The following is a 10,402-nucleotide window of genomic DNA, read 5'->3' on the forward strand; positions in this document are numbered from 1 at the left end:
TATGGAGTTTAATTCGAACGGAAGCAGCCAATTGGTTCATAATTGTCATTCTGTATGCTTTTTTTAATGAATTGGAATTTTGAGCCATGGAAATAAATCAAGATTTCATATGAAATAAAGGCTTATTGAAATTCTAATTAAATAATTTTTTTTATTTTACAAATTATTTCTAACCAATAAATCACATTTTAAGTTCAAATTTTAAAAAAAAATATTTTAACCAATAAATAAAGGAAAAAAAACTTAAACCATATTTACACAACAGTTCTCAAGATTAGCTTCTATTCAATTCCCTATATGAACTATGGGAAATTTGCTATTTAGGTCACTTGGATCGCATGGTAAATTTTTTAGGTAAAATAATTTTTTTGGCCCTTTTAACTTTAGAAAAAGTAATTTTAGTTCTTTATTTAATTTTTTTTATCTCTTTTAACCTTTGAATTTATATTTTTTTGTCAAATCATTCTAAAATAGATGGAAACGTGTTTGTTAACTTTATTGGTATGATGTACATATAAATTGTCACGCAGATGATACCTTAACATTTAATTAATTTTTAAAAATTTAAAAATTATTTTTAAATTTTTAAAAATTAATTAAATACGGACATGTCATCCATATGATAATTTACATATATACCACACTAATAAAGTTAACAAACACGTTTCCATCTATTTTTGATGATTTAACAAAAATCTTAAAGTTTAAAGACTAAAAAAAAAAAAAATTAAATAGAGAATTAAAATATATTTTTTATAAAATTTAATGGTCAAATAAATTATTATACTAATTTTTTTTTTTAATTTCATCAAATTATATCCCTAAAGGTCAATTATGCAAACTTCTTCAAAAAAAAATTGGCACTAAATCGCATATGCGTGGTAAGGCAACTTTTACAAAAAGATAATTCAAAGAAGTTGGCATAAGACCTAATTTATTAACAACAGAAGTTCAATTATACGATTTAATAAAAATCAAACAGAAGTTCACTTATTAAAATACGGTAAATTATAAAGTTGATTACCCAACTTGTAAATTGAGCTTTGCTATTAATAATTATTTTTATTTTCGTCACTCAATTTTAATAAATTTTTATTTTCGTCATCTATTTAGTTTTTTAAAAATTAATTTTATTTTTTAAAAAAATAATTTTAATTTTTTTTAGTAGAAGTGAAAAACCTGAAATTTTAAGTAGAAAATTACGAAGATTTTTATAGGAATATCTTGGATTTTTATAAGGAAAAATATTCACCTTTAATTTCCTTTATTTTTTTTCATTTTTAAAATCAATTTTAATTTTTTCCAACAAAAAGAATTATCTGGGTTTTATAAGGAAAACCCAATTAGTTTTTTTAAATTTCCTTTTTTTTCTTTTTCAAAATTAATTTTAGCTTTTGGTAGGGTTTGCAGAAAATTAGTTGTGTTTTTAAATTTTACGGAAAATTTTGAATTTTTAGAAAGAATTGAGTAAAAAAAAATGGATAGAATAATTCAATTTTCTGTAAAAAATTAATATTTTTGGAAAAATAAAATAAATAAATAATAAAAAAAGATAAAATAAGTGATCAAAATAAAAATTTATTATAGTCCAGTCATAAAAAGGAGTGTAAGATAACATTGAATTAATGGCTATGACTAAAATGGAAACGATTGTTAACGATGATGTACAATTTGTAATTTTTTTATTTTTAGTGTCTAAAATAAAATTTATTAAAGTTAGGTAACTAAATTGGTAGCTTGCAGAAATGTAAATTACCTCAGAACTCTACATCAGCAGTGCATATGTACTTGTAGTGAATCAAATAGTAGGAAACCAAATTTTCTTACCAGCAGTAAGGAATATTCAGACAAGAATTCAAGCCCCAATTTCGATAATCAATTCGGCAGCTGCAGTCGTAGCTCGGACACTACCGAGTCCAAGCAAAGCCATAGCTAGTTCTTCCTCGTTCCACCGTATCAATCCGTAGCTCAGCCTTTTCAAGACGTCAATATTGACGTCCAAAATCCACTTCTGGGTGCAACCTACCATCAGGCTCACGAACCGTACTACGTATGCCCGCCAAGTCGCATAATCGCATCCGAGTGATATCTTACCGTCTACTGCACTTGCAAGAAACTCCAAGTGTGATCCAAGAACTTTAGGTCTCCGTTTCGATGCTGGTGAGGCCGAGTCCACGCCCCATGCAAAGGTACCACAAAGCACTACAAAGTATGCAAGTGCATAACCCCCTAGCATGGCAACTATACCTGCAGGTTCCCCTGCATCCTGGTCAGCAGAATGGGCTGATATAAACCAAGATGGTAGTGTTTCTTTGATCAGCGATTGGACCAAGCTTAATCCACCAGAGAGCCAAACCAATGAAGCCCCAAGTGATGCAGCGAGTTTGACACGAGCCATTGCAGCACGAAGAGAAACTTGTCCATATCTCAGGCCAAACTTTGTATTTTTTGGTTTCTCCCTGCTACCCGCAATATCTCTTACTGAAGACATTAAAAGAGAAACGATTTCTTCGGTCATAAACATGATATCTCTGACTGATCGATGCACTCGTAAGTAAAGAATCCCTGGGGAAACTGGAGACATTCCCCCGGAGAAATGAGAGCCAAATCCATGGCCAAGGAGTGCACCCACTCCACCGTTGCTGTAAGTGGTGGAGGGGCTTAATCCGAGAGTAGAGGCGAAGCAACTCCTAAGAAGCTGAACCACAGCATCGCTACTGTGGTGGAAGACTGTACGAGAAGCAGAAAACACAAGGAAATCGTTCCAACGCTTAACCTTCAGAGCCCATAGTGAGGCTATAATTGGCATACAAGGCCAGGGACAACCTTCAGCGAGGGAACTCAATGCTGGGCCGATTAATACAAGGAAACGTTCCGAGGCTTTATCGAGTTTATATGTTATCGTTAGACTAACAAGGGCAGCCAAGGGAAGAGGAAGCATAGCTGGAGAGCTCCTCCCTGCAACATTTAGTTCAAAAAGTTACTTCATGTTCTGGAGATGCAACTAAATAGACATTTATCATTTTGACCACAAACACTATAATGGTACAAGATCATACCTGTGGTAAGGCTTGGGACATCAACACCAGTGGCAGCTATAATTTTTTTAATTTGCTGCTCGATGATGGATAAATTTTCAGCTGGACTTGGCCAATCTGATCCATTCATAAAAACCGGCTTCCATATACCTCGTGTTACTTCAGCAGAAAAGTAGCTAACAATGGTCGCCAATGTTGCTGGAAGGAAATCAGCAAGATGTTTGAGTCCTGAGAGATAGAGGGTCAATTAGAAAACATTACATTAGATAGAGTCTTGAGTACTATTACCTGTAATTCATGGTATACCGATATATTCCATGTACAAACCTGTTGCCAGGTCACGGGGCGAGAGTCTTCCATGAGCACAGGCAGTCAGAGCTGCATCAAGCACATATGGAGTGGCTTCCAAGATATCCCATGCGGGCACATTTAGTATTAAGGACACATCGTCAGCTCCAGATGTAGAAGGGCTACTGCTTCCAGAAGACTGACCACTCCTGCTTATCTTACTGAACATCATATTGAGGAGTGCATCAACAATTTGATGAACAGTGGTCCCTTGAACAAGTCCTGACAGGGTGGAAGCAATACATTTGTTATGCTGACGATACCAGCCTTTCAACTTGGGAAAGGAATCCATAAATATGAGTTCCAAGGTGAGGTTTAAATTTTTCGACATCCTTTTCATTTTCAAACGATCCTTGGGTGATTTTCCGAAATCCGATACTTTCGAGTTTCGAACCAACAACAGATATTCAGGGCTTAGTTGGGATCCCACCGGTGTTGCATCTCCCATCATCACATGTTCAACAGGTGGATGATCAAACCTCCATAATCTCAGTAAAAGTGTAAATGCATTGGTGAATACCGCATGACTAGTTAGTTCTTCCCCTGTTGGAAGAGTCCATGAAACATCGGGAGCAGTTGACCCGAAAACCTCGCAAAGGGGCATCAACATACCAGCAAGTATTGGAACCTGAAAAAAACATAAAATAACATCAATGCATGGAGGATCTTTCATCAAATGTCACACAAGAATATTTGCATATAAGACAGTAGAAAGCATGAACCGTTGCAAATAAAACCTACCATGCCATGTAAAGATAAGATCTGGACACAATCTGCAGATGATATTCCAAGAAGAAGAACATTCAAAAGTGGAGCATAACTGATCAAATAGCTCTCACTCTCAGAATAATCTGAAGGAACTGGTGGCAATAACAAACTTGTAATGAAGAGAATGGCATGTTCCTATAAACAAGCAAGACCAAAATAAAGCCAAAATTTGTACGAATTGTAGTGACAATGTGACAGTAATGCACCCTGTAGGAAGTAACCTTCCATTAAATTACCTGTATATTCCAACCACGAACTAGAGATGCTCCACAAAGAATGCTAGCTGCATATATCTTCTCATCATTTGAACCTTTGGTTGCAATTTCATATATTTTCTCTATCTCTGCTAAGCTTCAATCAAATCCATGAGCTCAAATTCAGTTGCCTTAGCAGATAGAAGAAAGATGATACTATGAAGATGAAACAAATTATCCACCAAGCCAACTTACAACTAACAGTAATTGTAACCGGAACTAGTTAACTTCAAATGATGATGATGATAATAATGTGGCCAATAATTAGGAAAATAATTTTGAAAGGGATATATGTTGCAGCATACCTGGAAGCTGGAGTTGCAATCAAAGCATTTACCAGTGTTGGAGTTAGAGGGGATCCTTTCATCAGTGATGACCAACCAGGGACTTGACTAGGAACACTACGGGGTATATTTGGACATGCGTTTACATAACCAGGCCAGACATATGCAGATGTGTCCAATAGATTTCTAGCAATACAAGCCTCGACAATCAGATGCCACATATTTCCAGCTGCAAGGAAATCATAATATTATAGAACAAATAATCAAAGCTCTATATTTAGTTCTATGGTTGAATTTTATTAAGGGCATACTTGAGGGGACATTTCACAAAATTTCAAAAAGATAAAAATTTAGCTAGCATTATGCCTCTTGCACCGCTCACTAGGAGACTGCACTAAAGTCGACTTATGCAGGAACATATCTCAAAACAGCCATAAAAGATCGGTTACCTTTCACATATCAAAGAGGAAGATAACAGTACTTACAGCAATTAATAGGCATGTCATTACTGCTCATGCACTCATAGTATCCATTACCAACAGTGAGACCTGAAATAACCATGATTGCTTTGGCAGCAGCCTGATTGGCTACTGAACGAACTGATTGAGGAGGAGTCAGTAAAGCCTCGTAATTATTCAACATCTGTAAGCTGGATATTAAACCCTTATGGCATCTCCCAGGGGCTTGTTTTTCTTTTGTTTGAGTGGTTTGGCTGCAATCAATTTCATCGATCAATTCAGATTTCTCTTCCTCCACAATATTAGTCACCGCAAGAGGAGAAATAGACAATAACAAGCACAGGCAGGTGTCAAGGCGAGGCATAGGACCCTCACTAATGTCCCTTTCCTATGAGGCAATAAAATAGAAAGGGAAGATCCGTTCAGATACATGAAAAAGTAGGAAAAAGGTTATTGGAGTGTAATGTGTTCTATATTATCATTTATGGGCTTATCTTAAACAGAACTAATCTTTTCTCAGTAACATCATATTCATCCATCTATCTAGATACATTCGAACATAAATTCTATGTTATACATATGTGTATGTACTTATTTATGTCTACTCAAAAAACTTTCTAATCAGTACAAAAGAAAACGATGGCCGTAAGCAAACAAGAGCTCAATCAAGTTTGCAGAAATTCTTACCCTTTGAACAAGCCTCAAAGCTGCAATCCATAGACCTAGAAATGTATCGTGCCATGTTGTACTGTTGACAGCCTGTAAAGCTTTCACTAAACCTGCAAGAATAACTCTAGGTAAAAGTGATCAAGGAACTAGAGCCTTTTCTGCTTTGAATAAAGCAATAAATTGAGCATATGGTGACCATGAACAAGTACCAGTAAGTCTTTCAGTAGCACCAGTTGCTGCCACCTCTGATCTGTCCATAGCATCCTCAAGAAACAGGTCAATAGGAAGCCAATGTGCAGAAGGACTAGTCCCGTGACACCGACCAGATGCAGATGTTAGAGACCTAGAGCCTATGAGAAGATGAAACTCTTGTTGTGACGGTGTTTTACATTTCCTAGATAGAACTTTATGTGTATCAGATGTCAACTGCAAAACGGCCTCTGGAGTTGTATGTTTTGAATTCCTCAATATCACTGACTTCGCAGAAAGAACTCTTAATTGCTGAATGAAAGCTTCCCAATGTGATGGACTAAAAAGTGTATTAGACTATGTGTTAGTCAAATCTTACTCAATTAACTCAAGAGTATGGAGGATTCCACCCTAAGTACAATAAATCAAATGATAGCACCATAATGCCTATAAAAGAAGAAGATGAATAACAGATATAAGTTCTTACATATTTCTTTGTGCCAATAAAAGAATCCTTGAAGTTACTTTGTTTTGCAGGAACTCCCCAATAATCTCAATAGCCATCATAGTATTTCTTTTATATAGTACATCATGGTGGTCATTTTTCTTTTCATGAAAGTTATCAGCATTATCGATTTCCATGTCTTGAGTTACAATAGGCCATATTGATCTCTTTTCTGGAGTAAGTTCCAGTAACCCTTCATCATCCAATGATGCATCAAGTAGTTGCCATACAATTGAAAATACAAATTCAACTAGAACCAGACCAGGTTCGGATGCTTGAATACCAAATATCTTGGAAAGATGAAGAACATCATCTATTGATTTCATAATCCTGCAAGTTCACCAGGAACTAGCATTAAGTTTAATACTATTGCAGTTGCTTAACCAAGTGTCCCTGAAAGATATGAAGTGAAAATAAAATGGGGTAATCATAAAATGTCATAAAAGAGAAAATAAAATGAAAAAAGACACTGATGAATCATGGATTTTATAATAGGCAGTAAAATATGTCAACATGATGGTAATCATAAAGATATAAACAAATTCTACTTCTATGATGAAAATGGGGTAGGTGAAATTGAAGCTTACTTTAGATAATTTGGTCCACTGATTTGACATTTAAGTGCAGAGGCATGTCTCCTAAGCAGTTCCATGTAAAGCAGATACGCTGCAGGGTGAAACTTACGATTTGGAATGACCCTATCATAGACAACAACTATGGTCAGTTTAAGTAAAAGAAATGTAACATGGTAGGCACCATCCAAGTGAAGTCATGACTTCACAGCCCACCCATTATCAGATAACATATCCCGGTGGAGGACTTAAATGTATGCGAGAAAAACAGAAAAGATAGCCATTTAATGGTCAGAATCTAACATAAAATCCCCATCAAGCAGAAAATTTCTTTCAAAACCAGAAGCGACAAACACACATCCTGTGTTGCTCGGACTCTTTATTTTTTCTTGAAGTACCTGTGTCTGACACATGGATGTGGGGATATGACCTTAAAGGATTCTCTAAATACATTGAAAAACTTCGAAAATTCTAACCATATAAATTCTCATATCCGATGCTCAAACACAAGTCCATATCACATTGTCATATATCCTCAAAGTTTATGTCAACCAGTAGCAAAGGGCATCCAAGAAACAACCTTTTGGAACACTTACAGGTATAAGGACAACTGGACAAGGAAACAAAACAGAACCAAATACTATATGTAAATTTTTAACCTCTGATGACGAAACAGGATTATGAGTTTTTGGCATTAGCATTTTTTATACATGGATTAAATAAGGCAATCAATTCAAAGAAAGACTATGAATGAAATACAGTTTTTATACGTAGGTCCTTTGAATGAATTATATAATCATAACAACTTACCTTGGCCACTCATTAGCACTGTCAATACACAACAACACTTATCTTATTTCTACAATTGCACTGTTATACTATCAACTTCAATATGGTCATAAATATCACCTACCCTGTACGTATATATACATATATATATATATAATCAGGGAAGTGGACCTGGAAGAGAGCAGGGCGAGAACGAGCATAGGAGGAACGAATTTGACAGTCAGGGCCTTCTCTAGGAACTTCCACGCGATAGGCACGTGATTATCCCAGCATATGTAGGAGACAAGGAGGTGAGCTAGGTCGATTGAAGGCAAAGAAACCCCAGCCGAGTTAAGGCTAGAACCGAGTTGAACCGCCCATAGAAGTGGGTCACTGTTCTTTTCCTGAGCAGACTTAGTGTACTCCAGTACCCAGTCCCAAACAGTAGTACCCTTCGCCTGTATAGACACCGCCATGCCGCCTGACAGCCACTGCAAACTGCAACCGGAAGGTGGTGGTGCAATGGAGTATGATTTTACCAAGTATTTACAGTGAAGTCAGTAAGGAAACCTGACTGAAACACAAAACAAAAAATGGGGAACAAAAATGTTATCTTTGGGTTTCTTCCTTTTTCTTTTTAGATTCGAGGAATATGTGTGAAAGGATTTGTGCTTTCCTTTTGACTAGATTGTGCAAATTCTGGGGCTACTATTTATTTTTTCATCTGGTTTTAGGGTGTTGCTTACTTTCTCTAATTTTTTGGGCTTAAAAATTTTTCTGCTTTTCAAAATCAAATAAAGTTAGCTTCCTTCTCGTACAATCAACCACATAATGAGAATTAAATCTTGGGTGTTCTTTTTCTTGTAGTGGAACTTAAAAAGACAATTTTACTTTTTGAGAATAAAATTAAGGAGAATCAACTTTGGATGTACATATATATGCATGTATCATGCAGCAGACATGATTAGGGAACTCCTCAAGTATTGTTCATCATGCATCATTTAATTATTTTAGAGGCTCTGTTTGATATTCATATTGTTCATCCATAGATATATAGAATATATTGGATATATTATGGATGAAGAACATGCAACTATGTTACTTTGTGAATGCACCCATGCATCTGTTGATCATAAATCAATTCAACATCATCTCATTTTATACTGCAAGCATTAACATTGTATCATCATAGTAATCATAAGGACATGTCAGCTGCTTATGATGACGGTGGTAGCGACGGTGCTGACGATGGCATCAGCAGCCTCGCGTATCCTCCATTACTCTTCTTGCCAAGCCAACTAGCAAAGCCTCGTTTCTTCTTTCTCACGTCATGTTGTGCGTGATGCCTAGAATGTGAGCCTTTGGAACCTTCTGAAATAGGGTCCTTAGCTTCATTACGAACATTACATTCATCAGTAAAAGAACATGTTTGGTTCTTTTCCTCGTATTTACGACCGGTCCGACGATTGCCTTGGTCTAGCAAGTCGCTTTGAATCGTGGGGTTCTTCTCGTAGGAGCAAACCTCTGCTTTTTTGCCAACCTTTTCTGCTATTGTCTGAATGAGAATAGAGGGTTCGATGATGCCCCGAACCGAAACCAGCCCATTTTTGGTATCCATGTCAATACCATACACCTCTACATGACAAAAATCAAGTAAACAAAGATCAGAAAGTATTTCTAAAGATGTTGGTCTTGTGGTTCGATTGAACTATGTACGATGAACTTTTGTTTAATTCTTCAATTGACACCAGTTCCTCATTCAATTTCTACACAGGACTCAAAAGATGAAATAAAGAGTCTTTAACGGAGGAAGCATACCATTGATTTTCTGCAACTTTTTCTTCACTTTCTTGGGACATGTTGCACAACATTGGATATTCACTTTCAGAACACAAGTCTGAAACGTAATTGAAAAAAAAGGAAAACCATGAAAAAGATATCCCGGTATTAAACACATACATACATACATACATACATACATACATACAAAGAAAAAGATGAATACCGGGACATTGAGATCATCTCCCATTGGAACTTTGAGAACCTAAGACAGTAAGAAGAAGGGCAATGTAGTTGACTGTGGCTATTTTTAAAGAAAAATTTTGATGAAATTCCTTTGCTTTTCCTTTTTGGCAAGAAAATCTGGATTCTTTACTCTTCTTGAAATAGAAAATAATTAAGACTTAAAGCCTTGTTATTGTATTTAGAAGATTGTGATTTCCTCTTAACGGTGTAGATTTTACGTTTTCAAAATGTAATTGGGAAGATAATGTAACTGACATCCCATTTGAAAGGGATAATGTTTTTTTAAATCAAGGTTTAATTGCCTTGAATGTGCAATCATTTGATGCATAAATGTAGATTTTTTATTATAGAAAAGTAGGATTTTTAAATATCGAAATGTTTGTGAAATGATAAAGGATTTATATTTAATTTTTTTTGTTGAAATTTGTAGTACGATTTCACGTTATTTGGATAACTTTGTCGAGTCAAATATCATGCATTAAGACTTTACTCTCTTAATTTTAGAGATGATTTTACTAACATCT

General features: G+C 35.5%; 2 protein-coding genes across 3 annotated transcripts; both read right to left on the reverse strand.

Annotated features, from left to right (window-relative positions):
- Window positions 1-1,592: 1,592 nt before the first annotated feature.
- Window positions 1,593-8,592, reverse strand: LOC107930378 (mediator of RNA polymerase II transcription subunit 33B). Its single transcript, XM_016862022.2, has 12 exons — window positions 8,046-8,592; window positions 7,101-7,211; window positions 6,496-6,843; window positions 6,029-6,348; window positions 5,838-5,929; window positions 5,178-5,538; window positions 4,714-4,921; window positions 4,391-4,505; window positions 4,128-4,289; window positions 3,366-4,014; window positions 3,060-3,266; window positions 1,593-2,958 (listed from the first exon to the last, which is right to left on the reverse strand). Exons 1-12 carry the CDS (start codon window positions 8,327-8,329, stop codon window positions 1,856-1,858), a joined length of 3,960 nt encoding a protein of 1,319 aa, XP_016717511.2. The 5' UTR covers window positions 8,330-8,592; the 3' UTR covers window positions 1,593-1,855.
- A 398-nt stretch (window positions 8,593-8,990) lies between these two features.
- LOC107930366 (heavy metal-associated isoprenylated plant protein 36) lies at window positions 8,991-10,133 on the reverse strand. 2 transcript variants are annotated; one of them, XM_016861999.2, is made up of 3 exons: window positions 9,841-10,133; window positions 9,672-9,750; window positions 8,991-9,488 (listed from the first exon to the last, which is right to left on the reverse strand). In XM_016861999.2, the coding sequence occupies exons 1-3, from the start codon at window positions 9,880-9,882 to the stop codon at window positions 9,070-9,072; spliced, it is 540 nt and encodes a 179-aa protein (XP_016717488.2). In that variant the 5' UTR covers window positions 9,883-10,133; the 3' UTR covers window positions 8,991-9,069. The 2 variants fall into 2 exon arrangements, with proteins under 2 accessions (XP_016717488.2, XP_016717497.1); XM_016862008.2 differs by having other exon boundaries at window positions 9,859-10,129.
- Window positions 10,134-10,402: the final 269 nt, after the last annotated feature.

Source organism: Gossypium hirsutum, chromosome A12 (assembly GCF_007990345.1).
Source record: "Gossypium hirsutum isolate 1008001.06 chromosome A12, Gossypium_hirsutum_v2.1, whole genome shotgun sequence".
Lineage (NCBI taxonomy): Eukaryota > Viridiplantae > Streptophyta > Magnoliopsida > Malvales > Malvaceae > Gossypium > Gossypium hirsutum.

Bases quoted from the DNA above. Each gene is read 5' to 3' on its own strand.
- LOC107930378 (XM_016862022.2), bottom strand. From the start codon at position 8,329: ATGGCGGTGTCTATACAGGCGAAGGGTACTACTGTTTGGGACTGGGTA. The intron at 6,349-6,495 runs GTAAGAACTTAT...TACACTTTTTAG, and splicing joins TTATTGGCACAAAGAAATAT to TCCATCACATTGGGAAGCTT. The intron at 3,267-3,365 runs GTTTGTACATGG...TCTATCTCTCAG, and splicing joins GCCCCGTGACCTGGCAACAG to GACTCAAACATCTTGCTGAT.
- LOC107930366 (XM_016861999.2), bottom strand. From the start codon at position 9,882: ATGGGAGATGATCTCAATGTCCCGGTATTCATCTTTTTCTTT. The intron at 9,751-9,840 runs GTATGTATGTAT...ATTACGTTTCAG, and splicing joins CGGTATTCATCTTTTTCTTT to ACTTGTGTTCTGAAAGTGAA. The intron at 9,489-9,671 runs GTATGCTTCCTC...TTTGTCATGTAG, and splicing joins AAAGTTGCAGAAAATCAATG to AGGTGTATGGTATTGACATG.